The 24,220-nt window shown below is 36.6% G+C and overlaps 2 protein-coding genes across 2 annotated transcripts in view; one reads left to right on the forward strand and one right to left on the reverse strand.

Moving 5' to 3' along the window:
- Positions 1-166: 166 nt before the first annotated feature.
- Positions 167-19,633, reverse strand: ZUP1 (zinc finger containing ubiquitin peptidase 1). The gene is made up of 10 exons (XM_044675417.1): positions 19,568-19,633; positions 14,800-15,367; positions 11,254-11,361; positions 10,878-10,984; positions 6,547-6,715; positions 5,770-5,958; positions 4,462-4,627; positions 2,428-2,579; positions 969-1,189; positions 167-477 (listed from the first exon to the last, which is right to left on the reverse strand). Exons 2-10 carry the CDS (start codon positions 15,353-15,355, stop codon positions 430-432), a joined length of 1,716 nt encoding a protein of 571 aa, XP_044531352.1. The 5' UTR covers positions 15,356-15,367; positions 19,568-19,633; the 3' UTR covers positions 167-429.
- Positions 19,634-22,891: 3,258 nt separating this feature from the next.
- The window catches only part of KPNA5 (karyopherin subunit alpha 5), a 51,134-nt gene continuing 49,805 nt past the window's right edge, over positions 22,892-24,220 (forward strand). Inside the window, exon 1 of the mRNA XM_044676812.1 lies at positions 22,892-23,029. Within this exon, the coding sequence (XP_044532747.1) occupies positions 23,026-23,029 (4 nt within the window). The 5' untranslated portion in view covers positions 22,892-23,025. The remainder of the gene's footprint in view (positions 23,030-24,220) is intronic.

The following is a 24,220-nucleotide window of genomic DNA, read 5'->3' on the forward strand; positions in this document are numbered from 1 at the left end:
ATAATCTGTTTATCTACTTTTCTATTTATTTTTCTAGCCCTAAAAGGATTTGATGATTGCTGCTCTTTGTTAGCAAGCTGGTACATAAGTTCAAATACATCTTCAGACAGTTACTGTTTTATTTAAAAATAATTCATTTCCAACTTGTGGGTGCAGTTAAGCCATTCTTTTTCCTGAAACATGAACAAGGGAATTTTTTAAAATAATGAGGTAGGAAAACAAAATTTCTTTCAACGTAACAAAGAGAGTTTATTAAATCTACTGAATAATGAAGAGCTAGCAACAACATAATTTAGACATGTTAGAAAAATCTGTACAAGTCCTCTGAACCGATGACTGCTTAGTAAATGTAAAGATTTGAAAATTTCATGTATGAGTTATTTCTGAATTCAAGAAATGATACAGGACATCTGGGAACTGTATAGTTCTTCAAGGAATCCTCTCAGCTGTAAAGATTTGGGAAGCTTTCATTCGAGCCTTAAGAGAGAATTAAACATATTAGTTAAAAGGCAAGAAAATTTATTAGAACATGTATAATTTATAATATTACAATTTAAAATAAAATTTGGGGCTTCCTAGTTCATAAAATTGCACTCCTAAAATAGCAATCTTAAATTCTGGAAACTAGGCAACAACCTCCCCCTCAGTTATCTTCCACCCCAGCAAAGTAATAGATTAAAACAAGTCTCCAAACATTTTTGATATTGAAGTCTTATTAGTAGAAATTTGAGCAGATATCAACAAGTATTGTTAGAAACTACATACATGTTCTCCTTTACTGATAATTATGGACATGATAAAATGGGAAAATCACTTTGGCATCTCTGCTTAAGGGGGAGACCAAAAAGGCTACTATTGCAATAGTCCAGGTAACAATGATCCTTACAGGATAAGGTCTCTATTTTATTCAGACATAAATCTCTTCCTCCTTTTATGATAATGTGTTTTATTTTTTTTAAGATACTTACAGCTTTCTCTTCTGAAGAAAGTACACCCTCTACAGCTACTATCTGGTACTGCTTATGCTTCAAATTTCCCACAAATCTCCAGAGCTGTTTGAGACTGGTGCTCTCAATGTCTTGTTTTAATAGTTTCTGCATTTCCCGAGAAGGGCAGCCTGGGTCAAATATCAGCAAACAGAGAGTTCTGTTCTTTCTCTCTTCAATTCCAATAATAGTCCGGCTGTGTCCTAACACGAAAATAAAATAACTGTTAACAGTTATTGAATATCTAATCTACATGTGTTTTATGGTCTTTATTACTTGTTCAAGCAAAATTAGACAATACATTACCAAATATACTATACTACTTACATATATGTGATACACACACACACACACACACACACACACACGTATACATATATATACTGAAATAAGTGAGTGGGGGACCTGGTAAAAGTCAATAGACGTTGGTTTAGGTTTGGACCAGTGTTGAGGACCCGATGTTGGTCAACCACAGGCTGAAGCCAAGTTGGTGGGCCTCACTTCCTGTGGGATGATGGCAACGCGATCTGACTGCTCTCTCAGTAGGTTATAGACAAAGAATTTGATTTATTGTGCACAACACAGGATGGGTGAGCGCACCCAGGGAGATGGATGCTCTAATATTTCTTAACTCCTCCCCCCAGGCTGATGGGCTCCTCTCACTACACTCTCTATCTACCTAAAACGAATCTTATTACCTAGACCTGACTAGCCGGTCTACTGAGTTAAAGGGAACAGTACAGTTTAGTCCGACAGGTTGGCTACAGAGGGCCAAAGGCCGGAGCCCAGGTGGTCTGGCTCAGTTTAGGACAGATAGATCGGGTCCTTGCAGCTCACACACAACAGATGATAGAGATGGGAAATGGGGTCACAGGATCAGGATCTTGATTTTAGGAACCTCCAAGCTGAGTCAGGAACTGCAGCTTCCTCCTGTAGCTCGATACCAAGATGGCCACAGGAAGCAAGCCTCTGCTCTCCTCAGTGTCCAGAGACCAACGTACCTGCCCTTGGAATCTGAGTGTCTCCTCTTAAGCGTTCCTTCCATTCCAGAATGGGAGCCCACACAGTTCCATTCGTGTGCCAAGCTGCTTGCAAAGTATTTGCATTGCCCAGACCCTCTGCAAATCTATCATTCCCTCTATTCTAATTTAATAACACACTTATAACACATATATGCACTATATAACTTATATGACAAATGTATGCCATATAACTTACAAAAACAACATTGCATTTTCTTTGTAAGTCGATATTGCTCTGCTACTCATATATGCTTCTCTTTTTTTCTGTTAGTCAATTATCTATGCATTTTCTACTATGACAATGGAGGTCTGGAAGACCTACTCATAAACCAGTCCCACCGCCAAGCATTTTGCTCTATAATGAAAACCTCAAAGTCATCCTAGAAAATACCACACAAAAATGTAAACAAAATGCTAACCTTGATGCTGCAGATAGATGGGAGGCTTGGATGAACATACTACTTTTGGACCTCCTTCTCTGCCCGAAGAATAGTAATTCAATATCCATTCAAATAATCGAGGGTGTGTGCCCAAAGGGCCAGTGGGCTTGTGAAAATCAACAATTCGACACCTAAAAAAATTCAGTGAGGAAAAAAATGCTCAGAAAAGTACATATTAAAATAGGTTTATACTCAGGATTAGTAAATAAAAACAGAAAAATCCATACATTTCCTCTTATCTACTTGTGTTTTTTCAAAAAAAAAAAAAAGAGAATATTTAAATTATTTACACTGAACAAATAGCATTTGCAAAGCTGTCTCTCTAACAACTTAAATTTAAATAGTCCTTTAAAGTTTCTAGAGAACTTTCCCTACAACAAAACCGTAATATTAATGCTGGAATCATTATTATCCCCATTTTGCACATGAGAAAAGTGAAGTTTTGAAAGGATAAGTGACTACTCCATAGTCACATATCAACAAGGAATTAGGGAGGATTTTAATCCATTTTTCATGTTGATGACTAGCACTCTTTCATTTAAAAATAGTAATAAAACATTATAATATTGTCCATATAATCAGCAAGAAGAGAATTTTAAAAAGTTTCATCCAAGACAATTTTAAAAAGTGACCTTTTTTGTTGGTTTGTTCAATTGTGTCTGACTCTTTGTGAGATCCCAGGGACTACACTGTCTATTGGGTCTTCTTGGCAAAGATATTAGAGTGTTTTGCCATTTCCTTCTCTAGTAGATTAAGGCTGAGATTAAGTGACTTATCAAAGTCATATAGCCAGTAAGAATCTGAGGCCAAATTTGAAGTCAGGTCTTTCTGACTCTAGGCCCAGAGCTCTGTCCACTGAACCATCTAGTTGCCCCAATAAAGCATTTTACAAATAATCTATGTAGAGTTTAGGATGTGGTTTAATTTCCAAGTTCTTTGAGTGGGTGGGTCAGAGAATTAATTTTTATTTTCTCAATTTGGCTATCAAGTACAAATGATCATACTGCCACAAATGTAAAATTGCAACAAGAGTCACAGCAAAAGGACACAAGTAATACTTAAGCGTTGTGAAATTATTGTAGGCCATGCCTAGAAACTGGTCTATGTTTTAACTAATATTCTTTCCACTTAGGAGAGGTCAAACTACCAACCCTGAAATAAAACTTTGTAAGAGGAAACACTGAAAACAATTTCAATGGGTACGTGGAAGCCCATTAACAACTATAATTAATATCATTATTATATATTAAGACACTCATACATAACCCAATCTTCTCTTCAAATTCTTCCAGAAAAGAAATTAAATCTAAGGCTATAAATAAAATGTTAACAATTGGTAGCATAAATTTAATATTGACAAGCTATTAAAAGATTATTGAATTATTAATCAATGGTTTTATAAATAAATGATTTTCCTTCCACACAGATTATTTAGAAGTGAAAAGAGAATCACAGCAAAGTAAAGATTTTGTCTTTTGAACCTGGACATTTAGTCGTTAGGAATATACTTGCTATTTTAAAAAATTACATTTTTTAGTATTGCTCATAATATAATTCAAGAAACCAGAGCTGCCATTCAAATGACTCCAAATCAACTTATATTCATAATCTCTTATTGAAATAAGTAGTGCAAAATCATTGATAGCAAAACTAAGAGAGAAGTTGTCTAAAAGAAAAATATTCCTCTCCTTTCAAAATGTTTGGTTGCATGATATGGTGAATACTTACTATGTATAAATAGAGTTAAGGTAAAGACTAATAACAAATATAATCTGACAGACTGTCATTTAAATTTAGCTAAATTTAAAATAAGTATGACCTAAATATGTGCTATAAAAGTGAACATCTTATCACCATCTTATCAATTTACAGCTTAAGAATAAGGTCCATTTGTAATATCAATGATAAAAATGATTTAAAAATTAGTTGAATCACCAAAAAAGTAAAACAAAAGCAATGAAATAGTAAATAAAAAATAAGCAATTACATGAATTTTTCTTAAAAAATACATACTTTAGCCTAAGAGAAGTTAATAATGAATATATTTCACATGCTCCAATCCAGGCTTTTGTTCCTTGTAACCTGTTGTTGAGTTGAGAAGCACCCTGAGGATCGAACCCTTCTTTCCATGCATCTTCAATCATGGACTGAATTTTTGGAATACAGGGAATTGATATATCTGAAATTATGTCAACAATGTACCACATATTATAAACCAAGACATTACAAATGGCTGAGTAAAAATATTCCATTTTGTTGCTTTTAAATCACTTATAAAATATTAGCATTTCAACTGGGATGAAGTGAATGATAAACATCTGGGATAGTTAAAATTTCAAAAGTATAATTGTACTTTTGAATAATTATACACCCCAAAACAAAGTCTATCCCAATTTTGACCTCTCATGTCACTTCCTTTTCTATACACAAACACTTAAGATTTGTACTAAAAGCACATTCCAGGCCCTACATATACCTATTGATCTATCTCACTGATGTAAGATACCTCAAAAGAGTATATAAAGAAGCACTAAATGCAATTAACCTGATTATTATATCTATAGCTAGCACACTTTAAAATGTGGAGCCTAACTTAAGAAAGAAGAAACCGAGGTTATAAACAAACTTTCTAGAATGCTTTTGATTTATTTAGCCACTGAATCTCTTTACCTTAATTCTCAGGAAACTATAAATGTATAAATAATGACCTTCAGGGTGGCAGAATAGGCTTTTGGACTTTGGGAAATCCAGATAAGAACATTTCTCAGACCTTCGTCAAGGCCACAATAACTAATAAATTTGCAAAATAAGCCAACCAATTAACCATACTTTTCCCAACCCTTTCCTTTTTCTCCTTTTCTATACTCTACCCCTCTAATCAATTATAATATTCAAAGAACTCAAAGCATAAATTCGGAATTGAAAGCAACAGAAAATACACATCCCTAATAACTACTGTACTAGAACGCTCTGGATATGACAAAACTTGATGAAAAATCACTATGTCAGAGATGACCTTTATTCTGCATATAAATAGGAAATTGGGAAGCCATTTTTATGCTACTTTATCTTACAAACTCATTTAAGGATGCTAGCACTTTCATGTTACAGATGGTTGGTTTAGTCTTCCTAGAAATGTTTGGAAGAAAACATTGTAGTCATATCTGTCTTCAGTTTTTGATCCTTCTGAAAATCTCAATGTGATAAATTACTTGTGCAAATCTTCTTTTGCTAAGCCACGAAATGCCTACTAATTAATATACACTTCACATGTGCTTGAGTAAATAATAGGTTCAGAAAAGCAAACAAAATTTCACTTACCTTTCAAGCAGTCCTTGTAAGAATCATTTCTTAATAGAGATGAAAGTAACATTTGGAAATTTCTGTAGCCACAACCCCAGCCTTTGTCTCCTAAAGATGAATAAAAATGATCCACTCCTGTGGAAAGCCACACTCGCCTCACTTCTCTGGCTTCATTCTGATAATGCCTATGGAGGGATTCAATTATTCCTAAAATAGAAGACAATGATATAATGGCTACATAATAGTATTCAACAGCAGTTTCTTTAAAAAGAAGAAATCAAACCAAAAACAGGTACTGGTTGAACACTTATTACTGGCATAACACTAAATGAGATACAAGTACAAGACATTAGCCATAAAATTTAGAAAACTACAAACAAAGAATAAGGTTAGGGAGGTAATACATAGTAGAGACAAATAGCATTCAGCTCCAAAATAAATAGTATTTTCAAGGTCCCAGACAGAGAAATTTAAAGTGCTGGCTAATCCAATTACTATTCACATAATTACTTTTTAAGAAGTCTTAATTATAATATGAAGCCTTTTACTTCTCAAAATAGCAAAAAAGGCTATTTTCCTTTATGCTGTGAATTAAAACAATACAAGTGAGTTATTGAAACAAATGCCACCAGGATAATTTTTAAAAAAGGAGACTTAAAACAATCTTATTATTTATTAAACCTATCCAAGTAAAGGTATCTAATCAAATGAGAGGATATTTATGAGTAACATTTTCAGGGTGGTCCAAAAATTATACCCTATAGTAATCTTCTGAAATAAGATCTAAATACTTACCAGAAGTCCTTGTTTTGCCATCATCTATGCCAAAAGCTAATGATTCCAGCATGTCAGCTTTTCTTTTATGAAACTCAATCGGCTGCATCCTTCCCCTACGTACTTCAATTTCCATATTTCTCAGTTGCTGCTGTTTATAGCCTCCAGAACCATCTAAACCATATTGTTTCTATTGGAAATAAAAATGTATAGCTTAATTATTTGGTCCATCTAGGTCAACATAGGTTGAAAGCAGATGGATCAGACAAATAAAAATCAGTCTAGAATAGGGATTCAAACCTTAATAACTGTATTCCTTTTTTTTTCTCTCCCAGAAATGATATTCCTTTTATTTCAGGAAAAAAGGAAACAGACAAACACCCTTCTTCCCTCCCTTCCCCCAAATTAGAGTTTGAGGTTCTACTAAGTTCCCAATAGACTCAAACTGAACCCACCCTGAGAGGGGGGAGGAGGGGAGAGATGTAAGGAAAGAGATACCCCTCCTTAATATACTAAAGATCCCTTCCCTCAGGAAAGAATGAAAGTCTGGCTGATTGGAATAGGGAGGGGGAAGAAATGGAGGTACATTATTTTTTTTGGGAAGGTAGAGAACTGAAAACAATTTCCTTATAACCTGACATATTTATATATTTACAGTGTATGTGAGAAGGGAGTACGGTTTGGATGAAGTCAGTTCTCAGGATGGAAAAAGAGAGAGACATACATTATCACACTTTTCTTCTTGGTCATAGTCTTTCTCAGACATCAAATGGAAAAAGTAAAAGAACAGGAATGATGAGAGTCAGGTAAAGAAGGAATGTTTGAAGGATCCCAGTCCATAGCTCTCTCTAAGAGAAAACAGAGAGAGCAGGGGAAGAGTATTCCAAAGGAAAAAGGGATCTGAATGTGTGTGGAGTCTGAAGCAACCATTCATGCCTGTCATGGCATGGCAACCCTGCAAATATATTTCCCACTGAGATGGGAAGCTATGCCAAACTCATCTCCTCCAGGACACTTCGTGGTGACTCATCTTCCTCCTGTAGCCTTTAGCACACTCTTCTTTGAAGTATCTTGGACATCACCACCCATCAGACATTCACCCAAGATGAAGTAGGCTTTCTCAAAGTTGAAGATGATGTCAAGTTCACATATACTGCCAAAATATTTGTCCAGGAGCTCCAGTATCGGTGAATCAGTTCCAGTGTGATGAGCTCATTGTCTTGGCCCTCAATGGTGCAACAGAAGTAGAGGCTGGCATATCACCCTGCAGCTTCTGGCACAGCGCGTCCCTCTTTGGCCACCGTACGGGCCGTCCTCTTTCTTTTTTTTAAAACCCTTACCCTTCCCTCTTGGAGTCAATACTGTGTATTGGCTCCAAGGCAGAAGAGTGGAAAGGGATAGGCAATGGGGGTCAAGTGACTTGCCCAGGGTCACACAGCTGGGAAGCGCCTGCGGTCACATTTGAACCTAGGACCTCCCATCTCTAGGCCTGACTCTCAATACACTGAGCCACCCAGCTGCTCCCTCCCCCCCCCCCCTTTTAATATTTTAACTGTATTTCAATATAATTGGTTTCTTTTGTAATCCTGCGTTTTTTTATACATTAAAAAAATATTATTCTAAGAAGTCTGTAGGTTTTGCCAGACTGTGAAAGGTGTCCATAATGCAAAGAACTTGGTTTAGGATAGGTTGGAGCCAGATTATAAAGAGCTTTAAAAACCAGCCATATGAGTTTATATTTTATCCTTTTAGAATAAGGGAACCAATAAAGTCTCTTAAGCAGCAGAATGAATGGTCTGCATTATGCTTTGAGAATATCACTTTGGCAGATGTTAGAGGAGATGAAGATCTATGTTAGGTTGGGAGTCTATGAATGGGGAGAAGAAAGGGTTCAAGAGATACTATGGAGACTCAAAATTGGATAAGGGTGGTGGGGAAGAGTAGATTCCAAGGTTTCTCTTTGAGTTTACCTTCGATGAGATCGAGAAATAGTTGAAAAACGATTGAATGGTTTTAGGAAAATGATTTTCCAAATCTGACAGTTTAAAGTGATACTAAATGGTTACCTAAATTCTGTTACTATGTTTTATTTTATCATGGAACCTTATCTATTGCTTGGAAATGCTATAAGTGGTCATTTGAAAATGACTTGGGGAGAGAGATTTTCAAAGGCATAGGAAAACTGATGTACTTTTTCATTTTTCATTAAGCAGAGATACTTAGAAGTCGACTAAGGGAAATGGTCTCTGGCATTCTACTGCCCAAAATGCAGAGTGCAGCTTTTCCCCTCAATGATTATAATGATCATATGCAGGCTTTTTGCTACAGAAGTCTTGCTTCTTTGTCAAGGAGGAAAAATTAGTCAGGAGAGGAATGGCTCTATGTAATATGACCACAGACTGAATTGCATTTACACTGAATTGCAATCATTGATTAAGTTGCCTTCACATCTAGACCACTGGTTCTTAAAAGTGTGGTCTGAGGATCCCCAATATCCTTTAAGGGGACCTTTGAGGTAAAAACTATTTTCATAAAAATATTAAGATATCATTCATATAGCTGACATAAACAAAAGCTTGTTGGAGTCATGTTGCGTCCAGCACAACATAGACAGACATGGGTTTTTAATCTATAGAGGGAAGCCGAGGACACCAAAACATAGAGCAAGGGGGAAAGAAAAGGGGAAAGCATAGTAAGGAATACACAAAGACAGGAATTGGAAGGAACCCTGAAGCTTCTTCAACCAGCCCTAGCTAGGGCTCCTTTAATTTATCTGTAATTTAATTTACCTGTAAATTAACCCAAGAGATTAAGGAATTGACATTACAATAGTCCATTGAAAGTAACAACTTCTGTTTCCATACAGATAATACAAGATTTTTGGGAAAGGATGTTCATACCTAATTTTGCTGATTTTAAAAAAAATGTAGCAAGTTATGAATTTTATGAACTTCTTCCTTATATTGTACTCTATCTATAGGATCCCTTTTCTGTGGCTGAGTGTAACATAGATAAGAAAAATGCTTGCATAGTGGATATGGAAAGCTTGCCTGTTTTGAGAAAGCCAATTCAATCTGGTTTCCTGCTTGTTGGATTTGATTTATAGATCCCCAAATTATTTCTTATATTGAAGGTACATATTAATCCTGTGAGTTCCAAAATATGATCATAATAAGAAAATTGCTTTTACAATTATATATTGCTTTAACTGTCCCTTAAACCTTTGTCATCAGGATTAGTTTTGACCATATTTTTATAATCTCAGGATTCATCAGTTTCTGGTCACTTCAGAGTCATCAATAATTAAGACTATAAAAGCATCCTGCAACCAAAAAAATTGAGAACTGTTTTTTCTAGATCAACCCTTCTCATTTTACAGACAAGAAAACTAAGGCTCAGAGAGATGAAGTGACTTGACTGGAGTCACAATGCTGCTAAGTGTGGGAGGTAGAATTTGAACCAAGGATTTTCTAAACACTCTTTTCTCTCATATATCATATAGCCTTCCAGTTTCTGGTGGAAAGGAGATATACCTTGGGGATCCTTTACTTTCATAAAAGTAACCAGCAAAAGATGAAATGAATGAGGAAACAAAGTTTTATCTTCCAAGAATACTGACTTATGAAGTAATACATGTCAACTGCCTAACAAATAGGCTCCTTTCTCAATTTTGAGCTGGACCCCAAATAAAAGAAAAGACTATTTTATTCATTAAAAACAATTAGTTAAAAGGAAACAATAGCCCTTTCCATTTTTCTCTCTTGAAACCAATACTTAGTGTATCAATTCTAAGACAAGAGTTTTTAAATTTTTTAAAATAACCAATTGTGATTGTAGGAGTCAGATAAAGAAATGCCACTTATTAAAACTCAAAAGGCAGATATTGAGATGTTATATTTTTATATAGCCAATGTGAGAATATGTTTTACTTGATTATACAGATTTTTAATAACCTTTTTTTGCAATCCATTAAAAAAAATCACATTAATTGTCTACTATGAGCAAGGTACTAGAGTAACAAAAACAAAAAACTGCCTGTTTTCAAAATAATATTTCCCTCAGGGTAATATAACATATAAGCATATCATATGATCATTTGAAAAGGAAGAAATACTAACAACTACAGGCTTCAGGAAAGGATTCTGATGTATAATGCTGAGATTTGAATGAAGCTACGGATTCTAAGAGAAGGGAGAGGAGGAAATGCATTCTAGGCATGGAAAAGAGCCTGTACAAAAGGACAGAGGTGGAAGATGGAACAGGTAGTTTGGGAAATAGCAAGAAGGACTCTTTGGATGAAACACAGAGAACATAAAGGGGAATAATGTAAAAAAAAAAAAAGTCTAGCGTACCATGGTACTGCCTGGGAAGGCCTTTAAAGATAACAGGGTTATCAATGGTTCTTGAGAAATGTGAGGAACATGGTCAAAGTCATGTTTTAGGAAGATTATTTTGGTAGCTATGTCAAAGATAAATCGGAGAAGGGAAGAGATTGGAAATAGGGTGTGGAGGTAAAATTGGGAAGACTTTGCAAATAATGGGAAATGGGAAAATCAGGAAGAGGGAAGCAATGAGAATCTTTTCTGACTATCTTTATTATTACTGGTATGAGTCATTACTTTTCTTCCCTAAAACTGATTTTACTCTGTGAAATTCAAATTAAATAATATTTACAAGATTACAAAGAGATTTCTTAGAAATTATCAACATTTTCACTTTCCAACTCACCTTCAAAATGGCTTTCTTCTAAATGTAAATCAATATGTTCATGTAGGATCTGATAATTTGTGCAGATAAGACCACATATTGGGCATTCATAGAATGGCTGATTTCGTCCTGTATAAACATAAATCAAGATAGCTCTGTTTTGTTTTGTTCCCCGCCCCCCCAAATACTCTTTAGGGTCCATTTTATAGTTTTTAGGGTCCATTGCCCTCCTCATACATGAACCACATAGCTATTTTCTCTCCTAAGGCAAACTGATGATTCTTTTAAATAAATTCATTTCTACTTGTTTTATGTGGTGTCTATACAGATTAGGCCATGGGTTAAAAATAATACTGGGGAAATAAATAGAGCTTTAAATAAATACTTGAGGAAAAATAGGGCTTTAAAATGTAGTGTTACCTAAACACACTTATATTTCACTAGCCCTCACAACACAGATTCTACCTCCTCTAATGAAACTTCTTTAAAAGTCAATGGGGAGGGGGGGGGCAGCTGGGTAGCTCAGTAGATTGAGAGCCAGGACTAAGGACAGGAGGTCCTAGGTTCAAATCTGGCCTCAGACACTTCTCTGCTGTGTGACCCTGGGCAAGTCACCTGACCCCCATTGCCTAGCCCTTACCACTCTTCTGCCTTATTGACTCCAAGAGGGAAGGTAAGGATTAAAAAAAAAAAATCAATGGGCTCCCAAATGCCAAAAAATATTGGTCTATTTTTCAATCAATCTTCATCTGTGACATTTGAGATTTTTGATACTCCTCCACTATTGGGTATTACCCTCAAATTTTTTGACATCAGACACTAAACTCACAAAGTTTTCTTTTTATATTTTTAACCTCACTGCTAATTTTTATCTTCCAGATTCCTTAAAATGATGGTATTCCTAAGGGTGTAGGTATATAGTTAATTCTATCCATTCTAAAAAACTAGGTTCTAAAAAACATGGGTGGAAATGGATGTAACAGCTGGAGCAATGGTCTCAGAGACCCTTCACACTCAATATTAAGGATCCACAAAGAGCTTTTCTTTATATGGATTAAATCTGTTGCTACGTATCACACTAGAAATTAAAACAGATATATTTAAAAAATATTAATAAAAGATGTTAATATAAATAACCTTTTATGAAAACTATTTTCTAGGGGGCAGCTGGGTAGCTCAGTGGATTGAGAGCCAGGCCTAGAGACGGGAGGTCCTAGGTTCAAATCCGGCCTCAGACACTTCCCAGCTGTGTGACCCTGGGCAAGTCACTTGACCCCCATTGCCTACCCTTACCACTCTTCCACCTATAAGTCAATACACAGAAGTTAAGGGTTTAAAAAAAAAACTATTTTCTAAAAAAATAAGTGAGAAGAATAGCATTACTTTATATATTTTTGCAAATCTCTTTTTGATGTCTTAGAACACAGTGAAAAATCTTACCTGCTTCTTCAGTCTGTTGTGATATATTGTTTTAAATTACTGATGGGCAAACTTTTTAAAGAGGGGGCCAAAGGAAAGGAAATGCTCATCTGTCAGTCTGTTTCTAAGGCAACTCATTTGAAGTTTCATTGTATTGTATCCTACTCATTGTATTCGTCAGATTAGGAATAATGTAGCACAGCCTGATAGAACATTTCAGCCCCGCCCCCCACCCCCATCTGGCCTTTGGGCCAAAGTTTGCCCATCACTGTTTTAGGTGAAGAAATTCTAGCTTCACATAGACACAAAGTTGTAAAAGGGAAGAGTATTTGAATAAGCAAATAATGTCTTAAAATGTCTAACTACTTTGACATTTTTTAATTCATAGATCCCCCTGAAAGAGATTCTGAGTGAGGTTTTGAACCACACTTTGAGAACTTGCTGAATTAAAGAATGACTGTTTTCATTCCTTCTCTACTGGCCACTTTTTTCCAGTAATAGGTGAAGCAATTATGTCTTTAAGCTTCAGGAAAGTTCAATGAGATCTCTAAGTTAGTACTACCACCTGTTCTTTACCTTTTCCAACTGATTTGACTACCAAGGTTTTAATAATCATTCACATAGAAGATCTAATCAAATAACTCCTTTTCTTAAAAAAGAACTTTTTCTTTCAGGGACTCCTTACTTCCTACCAAGTAAAATTCAAACTCTTTTCCCTGGAATTCAAGCTCTTCATAATCTGGCCCTTCCCTAGCTTTCCAATCATTTTATGTTATTTCCCTATATGTCTTAAAACTAAATTTTGTATATTCCCCAGCACCTAGTACAATAACTTATAAATAGAAGGTACTTAATGCTTGTTCAATGTCTTTTTAAGGAAAAAAGGTTTTTCTCAATTCTTCCAAATGATTATCCAAACAAACTACATTAAAGCAGGTAGGTCTTGATACAGGAATAACTTTTTTGATGTTCCTTTCTTATAAAATTAACAAAGGAGGAAAATGGAGGGGAGAAGGGAGTAAAAAAGTAGCACCTATTTACTCTTATGATAGGAAATTGTTATTTTACCAGAGAAGCCTAAGTACAGAGTTTAAACTCAATGAGCATTTCCAATAGAAATAATATTATTGTGGCTATATTCCATTTTTCCTTTATGATATTTATACAATACTGAAAACTTGCAATAATGATAATACATGTATAACTCAGATTGAATTGCCTATCAACACTGGGACGGGGAGGGAAAGGGAGAAGGGAGGAGAGATAAGTTCAGTCATATAACTTAGGAAAACTTACCTGGAGATTTGTTGTTATATGTAATTGGTAAAGAAAATAATAAAAAAAAAACTTGCAATAATACCATTTTCTAATACTTAATTTCTCATTATAAAAAATCATTATGCTGCATCCTTTAGAAATCTAGACCTGAATCATAGCACATTACTCCAAAGTCTCTAAGATGAAGAAACAGAGGTCCAAAAGTAAAGTGACTTGACCAAGTCACTGTGGCTTGAATAGGTCTTCAGGAGTTTTTTTCCCAACTTCCAATTTCATGGTACACAGGACACAGAATAAAATGATTCTTAAGTATAAGCACCTAAAGAGGAATGGCTCTTTTGTTTTTGTCTTTATCCAAAATTTGCCCATAATGCCTTGAACATAGTAGATGCTAAATAAACAACGACTTAAATCGAACTGTATGGCTGGCTAAGTAATTTCTCCAAAGGTAAATTTCTCATCTGTAAAATGTGAGTAATAACTGCCCTACCTCCTTCACAAGGCCATTCACAGGAAAGTGTATATAAAATGCTAAGTAAATATGAACTATTATTTGTAAGCACACATTACTTAAGGTAGAGAGGCATAGTGGAAAATCAGCCTTGGAACCAATTAAACCTCAGTCAAATCATGCCTCTGACAAACACTAATTATATGAGCCTGGGCAAGTGACCTGACCTTTGTGCCCTAGGCAAATCTCTAAGCCTATAAATCGTAAAGAAAGTATTAAACTGCTTTTGGAAGAGGGAGTATTCTATGCTAGTGAACACCAGGTTCAGTTCCTATTATAAGAAATTAACTTTTTAAATATAACTCATTCATAAATTAGAAATGGTTGGAACCTTTCATACTACAAAATGCATACTCTACCTTCTGCTGGAGTGTCTAAAAGATTGGCATGCTTTGTTTTCACATGTGTTTCCAAATCTTCATTACATGGTTCTATTTTTCCACAGAATGGGCATTCTGGAATACTGGACAGTGATTCATTTATTTCAGTTAAGTCATAAAGATTCAGTCTATTTTCTTGTAACTCTCTCAGTTCAGTCAAATTCTCTGAATGAAAGGTTTTACGCTTTAAAGAAGCATCCTTAGAGTGATTGTGATCTGTAAATTTCAGATCATTTGATGCACAAGCAGAATAAACATCTTCACTAACTTCCATTCTATAATGATGAGAGTTTTCTTTTTCAGTTTTTCTATCAGGAGTTCGACAATGTACTTGGTTAACTTTTTCCATGACACTTTCATTTTCATTTTGTTCAAAATGAGCTGCTTCAATATGGAAACACATTTCATCATAATTCACACCAGATAATTTACAAAATGGACAGACAACTTCATTTTCCATATGAGTCAAAAGAAGATGAGTCTTCATGTCTTGTTCAGAGGCTACTATTTCTCCACAAATATCACAGGTAAACATTATTACAGGAACCTAGAAGTGAAATTACATCATTACTTCTAATTAAAAAATATTACTCTTAATACTTCAAGGTCTTTTAATGTTCTAGATGTAAGCAGTCCTCACAGAGAAGGGAGATCCCAATGGTTCTACATTAACAATTAAATGTAATAAAATACGCAAGTAAGCAAAACAAATCATACACACTGCAAAAATGTTTTACTCAATTTGGTGTTCCTTTCTGTGTTCATTTCAATTTCCTCTACCTCTAGCTTTGTTTTGTCTTTTACTTACAGTTGTTTAATGTACATATCATTATCAGTCCTATGAAATTTATTCATATCACTTTCAAGATTTTATATCATCATACTGATATTTATAATTATGTGGCACTAAAGTATTTTAAGAATTTTGTGGCACTAAAGTAATTTGATGAATTAACTCATTCCAAAAATATATAGCTCATAACCCACCTAAACTTTTATATCATGTATATATCTCATCTATGTACTAACATAAATATTTCACAGGGAACCCTAGTATTAGGTTCACAGGTCTCTTAGTATTACATGGGTCCTAATGCTGTACCTGTGCTATCTTGCTCTCATTTCATAACTAATCATCTCCCATTTCATATATTTTTAATTGTCTTTAATACCATGTTTTGCAGGTGATTCATTGTAACAAAGTGTAGCTTTAGCTTATTCATACCTTTTCAGTTGTTTTTCAGTCATATTCAACTTTTTGTGATCCCAATTGGGGTTTTCTTGGCAAAGGCACTTTAGTGGTTTGTCATTTCCTTCTCCTGTGCATTTTACAGATGAGGAAACTGAGGCAAACAGGGATAAGTGACTTGCCCCAAATCACACACTAACAAGTGCATCTTAGGCTAGACTTGAACACCAGAAGATGAATCTTCTTGACTCCAGGCCCTGCAGCTCTATTCACCTAGCTGCCCAGTATTCATAGCTATATACTTTTATTACATATTTAATGACCTCAAATTTTGATTCCCTAGAGATTGGTATTCCATGATTTGCAGTCATATTGCATAACTAGAAAAAAAGATATTAAATTTCAAGGAGAAACTTGAGATATAAAAAAAAAGCACTGTATAATTTCTGAAAGTAGTCAAACCCTCTCTCCTCTTCTTAGTTTATTGTTTATCTGTAGTATCTATCCAAGATAAATGTGGACAGGCCAGTTCTATAGGCTCTCTATCCAAATGCATATCCTAGTGCGGACAATAGGCATTCTTTATTCATGTTTTTTTCCCTTACCCAAGACAGTTATGTTGAACTGTTCTGAATAATTATGGACTTCATTTAGAAAATTATTCAATTTTCTACAATGATTACTTGATGAAATCAGTATAGCATCCACAAAGAGAATTCATTTGGAGGCCTCCTCTTCCACTTAGATGTTGAGATTGGAATACTTCTAGACAGTAGGCAAACAAAACTGGGAAAATATTTCTCTGTTTTATGTCTTACTTGATACTAATTACATGTGGTCAAGAAAAAAGTTTAGTTATTATTAAACAGTTTTATTTCCACTTTGAGAACTGTTCACATTCACTGACTACTATTTCATTGAAGGTATTAGTAAGAAAAGTATGTATTTTTTCTTATAGGTCCTAGAATTGATTTATTCTCTCCATCTTTTTTTCATTCAAGTAGTTTTTTGTTATACAAAATCCTCTTAGCTTGTAAAATCAAACCCATGTCTAATAATTCCTTCCAATTGCTTGATGGATAAAAAATGTTCTCTGCATAACTGATTTGTTATTAGAGATTTTATTCCACTTAATTTTACTTTACTATGATTAGTTCCTCTTTTTCTTTAAGTTCTATTGGAAGAGAATACAGTTCATCTTTCAATTCTTATTAATTCAAACAAAATCATTTTTAAAGTTTATCATGTAAATAGTAAGTTTAACTTGCACTTCCCATTTATCACAAATAGGAGTTTCACTTTAAGATTACTTTGTCTCTAAGCTCTTATCTTTCTCCTCACTGATTTTTTGCTATTCTTAAATGTCCTTCTGAACCATTTAGAGATATAGTCAAAACAATATTCTGCCAGTTTTAATGGTTTGCTAGGATCTGGTACATCTTGATTTCAGAAGTGTTTGATCTTATGCATGTCTTGTTAGTGTTGATTCATTTAAAATGTGATATATAAAAAGACATTTAAAAAGTTCTTGGGCCTTTTCTTTTTCTATCTTCCTAGCTTTTGGTACTTTAATTTCACATGTTCCATAGTACCAATACTTTTATTCGTTTTCTATTTAAGCTGATTTTTTATTTTCAAGTGTTTTACACTGTTTCTTCTTTTCCATGTGGAAATGTTTTTTGAGGGGACACTTTACTGCTTGGCAACTTTTTAAACCTTTTATGTTACTTCAACTCCTCTTCAGTTTAGAAGATGGTCATCTAGAGTTGCTGTGCCCAAAATGTCTTATTATTCTGTGGCCAACCTAGTGAAGCAAATCTCTAAATTTGGTTGAGGTGGTCCTCAGAAAAGTCATATAAGGTCCCTGAACTATCTACATGATTACATTAGCCTACAATATTTCCATGCTACCCTGTGGTAATGGAAGGGAGCTTTAGTAGAGGTAGATACAAACCTAAAAAGATTGTTACTGACATGTTTTTAAAATGTCAAGATTTTATATATTATATATACAACTTATATTATAGATATAGATGTAGATTTAGCAAAACCAGAGCCAAAATTAGTATGATCTGACATTTACAATTTTTAAAACAAAATATTTCCAAATTCAGGTCAATCTGCATGATTTCAAGTGAAGAAAATCTTCAGAGCACTAAATAAGTCACAATAACAAAGTGCACAACAATAAATTGATAGTGGAGCCTTCAAATATTAAATAAGAAACAGAAAATAAACATGCCCCCCAAACTTTCAGGCTATTTCACGTGATTTAGGAACCTCTAAAACTAAGTAATACTGTCTACTTTTGGAAAAAACTCTTTGGACTCAGGTCCTAAGTAACCATGCTCACTGTATTTCATCACATTTAACAGCGAGGGTGGAACTAGGGGCAGGCATTTATGCAAGCCCGAGTCCCACAGAGATCCAAAGAGTTAATCCATTTAAGTCATTCAGTGCACACTTATAAGCCAGGCACAGGAGAGACAAAAACAAAAAACGAATCAATCCCAGTCATTAGGGAACTAACTCTTCATTAAAGTGCACCCAGAGAAGTAACTAAAAAGTAACTGGAGGTGGGGAAAGCTGGGGACTGCCAGATCCTAGAGGAAGCTGAGTCTCAAAGGGAAGAGAGGTGGCTAGAAGGCAGTATTTTGTTTAAGGCAGAGGTGGAGAATGGAATGACCATGGTATACACGGAGGTACAATAGTTGTAGTCAGATATTTACAACAGATCTTAGATCAAATGACCACCTCCTTCAATTGGCCTTTCTGACATCCATCCTCTCCCCGAATATTACTCTCTTCCTTCTTCCTCCAATTATCAGGCCATTTGCCAGTGAAGGAGACCTCTATATCCAGAAGCCGAGAGCCTAGGAACAAATCCTAGAGCTGCCACTCTACCCATCTTTTGGCAAAGCACTTCATGTCTCTGTTCCTCAGTTTCCTCAACGATAAAACGTGTGGGGTTGGAGGATCTGTGAGTCTTTTAAGTCTCTTTCAGGTCTAAAACTCTGAATCTATTTTGTCTTCCTCAGGGAGAATCAAAACTCCTTCAAGGGAAAAACTCTGTTTTTTTTTTTTGTTTGTTTGTTTTTAATAGCATCTGGGAGCCTCGCGATTATGGGATACCCATTTTTCCAACCACGCCCCTGAGGCTCAGAAAAGTGAGATGATCCGTTTGAGTTACATAGCGGGCAGGTGATCTGAACTGGGTTCCCGAAGTGTGCTTTCGGTGAACAAATCACCTTTAGCAATGGCAAGCTCCCTCCCTGCTCCCCATTTTTAGAAAAAGGAAAAAGCATTAGAGGCCAGCGGGGCCTGCATCCCTCCCTCCGGCCTTGGGGCAAAACCTCACGCTCGCTGAAGGCCCCAAGCCAACGCCGGTAGTACTAAACAAAACCTGAAACAAGCAAAGAAAAGAGGGCCCTGGACAGCCTCAAAACGTAGGCCCGGCATCCTAGCTCGGCTTTCCCTACGGCCAAGGGATACTTGGAATGCCGGAGGTGACCTCCCGCCACCGCCACCGCCACCCCCACTCCCCCAGGCTGCAGGTACCTGAGCCAGGAGCAGCAGCAGAAGATTCTTTCCTTACACCGTTTCCTCTACCCGGCGAGGGCTGCGCAAGCGCGTTGTCCTAAAAAGCTACTCCAACCTCAACCTTCCGACTTCCGCCCTTCTCGAATCTTCGACTGCGGGGAAGGGTAACCTTAAACTGGACACTGGACATTGGCCCCTAGGAGTGAATCAGGCCGTGACTCCCAGCGACGGTTTTGAAAAACCTGGAAGGCTCCTCGATTTTTAAATCGCCCTCCTTTCGTCACTGCGCAGATTATACTCTCAGCCACTTCCTGTCCCCCTCCCTCCAGTGCGCTGCATGCTGGGATTTGAAGTCTTCGTTTGAACTGGTCCTGAAATTAACCCAAGGCAGAGATGAATACTTGAGTTGGAAGGATTCCCAGCCCTGACTGGCTGAGTAGGTTTTCTTCCCGCAAAGAGGAGGAAACGTCTCGCACTGTTTATTGGGTGACCTGGTGGGACGCTCTCTAGAACAACTAAGCAACTGCAAGTCTCTCACAACCACATCCTTCTGTCTATAAAGTATTTTAGAGAAGTTAACTAGTTTTTATTAATAGTAAGGGAAGAAAAGTAATTGTTTTAGGGTACAAAAACCTCCTGTTTATTTTCTTTGGAATATTAAAAAAAAACACCTTATCCTTCAGTTCATACAACTGCTCAATCCAATACAGAAGTTTAAGGTTTGCAAAGCACTTTACATGTTATCTCACAAAAGAGGAAGGCACCAATTATTATTTCCCTAATACTGTAATAGTATCTACTTACATAGCATTTTCTATACATTACCTTTTTTGATTACCACAACAACCCTAAGAAATAAGTTAATAATTAAAATCGGTATATATACATAATATATATGATGCAAAATGTTATATGGGTAGTGTTATGATTAAAAATGACCAGGTGATTTTAACTAACACAGTAGATAAATGTTACACTTGGAATCATATCTGGGTTAAAATTCTTATCCTTATCCATATCCTATCAAAGCCAATTAACTTCTTTGAATCTTAGTTTCCTCATCCGTAAAATGAGCAGAAGTTGAACTATAAGGCCTTTAAGCCATCTTTAAAGCTATGAACCATTATTCTTGCAGTCTTAAAACAAGATACAGGTCTTCACAGACAGGCTGCCAAGTGAATATAATTTTTTCTATTTTACATATGAGGAAACAGGCCAGTCTCAGAGAGATTAAATGGGGTACCCAAGGTCAAATAGGCACTTTGCTAATCACTGGGGATATGAAGAAAGGCAAAAAAAAAAAAAAAGAACTTGCTCTCTGAACTCACAGTCTAAAGGGGAAAACAACTATATACAAATAAGATATATATCATTACATATATACTTATATGATATATTGGTAGTACTCTCTGATAGAAGGCAGTAGGGAAGAGAATCAGCATTTATGTAGCACCTTATTCCAGACACTGTGCTAAATGCTTTACAAATGTTGTCTCATTTGATTATGACAATAACTTTGGCAACTAGGTGCTATTATCCCCATTTTACGGTTGAGGAAATTGAAGCAAGCAGAGGATAATGCAGGACCATACAGTCTGTTTCTGAAGCTCAGACCCCTGTATCTGGCAGGTCTTCCTGATTCTAGGCCTAATACCCTATCTACTCATAGGGGCCAGGTGATGAAGAATACCAGATACTAAACAAAGTACTTTACATTTGATCCTGAAAAAAATAGGGATCCACTGAAACTCAGGGTGACATGATCAGACCTACAATTTAAGAAAATTCGAGTGTGCACGTGTGAGCGTGTGTGTGTGTGTGTGTGTGTGTGTGTGTGTGTGTGTGTGTGTGTGTGAGCTGAATGGNGTGTGTGTGTGTGTGTGTGTGTGTGTGTGTGTGTGTGTGTGTGTGTGATAGCTGAATGGATGGTAGATTTAAATGGGGAAAGAACTGAAGTAGGGAGATGAGTTAGATGGTTATTGCGACAGTCCTGGAGAGTGGTGCTGGAGAATGAAGTGCCACAGTAGATTGATGTTAGACCTGGCATTAAGATAGACCTGAATTCATACATTGTCTAGTTGTGTGACTCAAGGCAAGTCACATACCCTCTTCTAGTTTCAGTTTCCTCATTTGTAAAATAGGTATAATACTTCTTAGTATGTCTGAGGATCAAATGAGCTAACATGTAAAAAGGAGCAATATGACTAGTTGAAGAATCAGAAAAAAAGCAGTGTTAAGAAAATGAGAGTATCCAGGAGCAGATATCAGCAGTGAGGAAGGCTGTAGAGAAGTTAAGAAGGATGGTGACTGAAAAAAAGTTGATGGATTTCACCATTAAATGATTATTGGTAATTTAGGAGTAAGCAGTTTCAGTTGAATGAGGTCAAAAGCAAAATTACAGAGTATTTAAAAGACTGAAAGAAGTACAAGTTGAAATACTCATTTAATGGCATTTTTAAGGAATTTATAGGGCAACTGCTAATTTGGTGGGATTAATTTTTTTTAAAGCATGGGATAGATATATGCCTATTTGTAGGCTGCTAGAAAAGATTCAGTATAGAAGGAGAGACTGAAAAAAAGTGAATGAGGATGATATTGGAAGAAATCTGCTGGTGGGAAACGGGAAGTGGATAGGTTCAAGGATGCAGATAGAATTTGCTTCATCATGGAGAAGAGCCAACTTGGCATCTGAGAACAAAGTTAACAGCATAAGTGGGTCCTCTTTCCCTAGCATTTATCATTATTGGGGAAGGATTTGGGAAAAGGGGAGAAGTTGCAGTGAATTTATACAGTAAGTTTGAAGGGCCAAAACAAACCCAGATCTCCTTCCTCCAAATTTAGCTCCTTTTACACTAAGTCAAAGTACTTCTAGTTCTATGTAATTGCTTTTTGAACTAAAACAAACGGGATGCTGTGTGACTCAGTACCTACGTGCTTATGTAGCTGGTGCCAATCAAATCACACGTCAAAACTGGATTAATTATCTCGTAGTAAAGTGGAAAGAGTGCAGGACTGAAGTCTGAGAATATGGGTTCGGAATCCTGTATAACCTTGGAAAAGACACATTGAAAACCTAAGTCACACAAGAAGTATTACGGATTTGAAGGTAAGGGAAAGGAGGGCAAGAAAAGAGCATGCGTTAAAAACCGATCTCGGTTTTCCCAGCATTCCTCCTGTTCCCGCACCCCTCCCGGCGTTGTAGGACGCTTTGGCTATGTGGGCGGAGCTGAAGAGAGGGCTCGCTCCTCTCTCCCACCCCCTTCGTAGGGCTGTAGCTCCTCGCCGGGTGCAAGGGCTGCTGGGAGTGGAGCCTCTGGGGTCTCGGAGAGGGGGCACCAGACAGCCGCCATTTTGGATTGCGAACCCGTCAGCGAACTCATAGCGAGGGTAGTGCAGCTGCGAAGCCGGCAGAGGTGGCAGTAACCACTTAACAAGCAGCCGGGAAGCAGCAACCGAGCGCGGAACCTGGCCTCTCGATGGGTAAGGGCCAGTGACTGGGCTGCGCACCTCAGGCTTTGGGCCTCCTCTGGCCAGGGCGAGAGAGGAGCACTTCCCTGGAGCTTTAGAGGCGGTTCGTGCCCGCGCGGGGCCGATCCAGAGACCCTGCAGGAGGTGTCGCCAGGCCCTTGGCTTTGGGCTTGATTTCGCACGCACCTTCCCGCGGGGTCATAGCCCTGTGGTAACCTTCCCATCCGAGCTTTGGGGTTAACCAAGGGTTAACCTCCACTTCTTGGGGCCTCTCTAATTCCCGGAGGTGAGGAGAGATGGGGATGGCTATGTCTTGAGGACCCTCAGAGACGGGGCACTTGAGCTAACCAGCCTCAGCTGTTTTTCCTCACCTGTTTTCCTCGTCACTGAAGACGTGCTGGGTTAAATTAGTTTTTGATCAGATCTCAAGGGTTAGAGCCTCCCCAATGTTTGCTTGCCAGCCCTATTCTATGAGAAAACTTACATGGGTAATGAGATTTTGCAGGTTTCTAAAGATGGGGCAATGAGCAAGCATTTAAGTGACAAGCTTTCAAGTACGTCAGCCACTGTGTTAAAGAGCTTTACAAACGTGTGGAATGCTTAAAGAATGCATGACATTAGCTTATATACTAGAATGAAATCACCTATTACAACTATAACTATTGATCTTTGAGTGGGAGCATTAAGTTAATTCCTTGTTAATAAACAAGAAGTTCTAGCTATATAAGAAGGCGGATACTTACGTCTAAGGTAGTCATTTAAATATTGCTTCATTAACTGTTTACTTGCTTCGTTCACACACTTCTCTCTTATTTATATCCATTTTTACTGATGAAGCCTATAGGAATGGAAGTTGGAATTTAACCGATGTCATTCGGCCTGTGGCAGAATTAGGATGAAAACTCTTTTTTCCAGTACGAGAAAGGAGTAAATAAGAAAACAAATACAAAGTTTGACAAGAATGAAATAAGTCTTAGATAGGCTAGCTTTAGAATACTTGATTATCATTCCTAGCATGTAAAAATGACTATTTTGTGAGTCATCAGGCTTTATAGTATAGCCTTTCTAAAAGTTCTATTACTACAAATGAAATTACCTCATTCAAGTGAATCATCTTTGGAGATCATACTGTTTGGATTTAGAACAGCTGCTGAGTGATAATTTGTTGTTGTTTTCTTAAATAAGATGGAGAATTGCAAACAT

Source organism: Gracilinanus agilis, chromosome 4, assembly GCF_016433145.1.
Source record: "Gracilinanus agilis isolate LMUSP501 chromosome 4, AgileGrace, whole genome shotgun sequence".
Classification (NCBI taxonomy): domain Eukaryota; kingdom Metazoa; phylum Chordata; class Mammalia; order Didelphimorphia; family Didelphidae; genus Gracilinanus; species Gracilinanus agilis.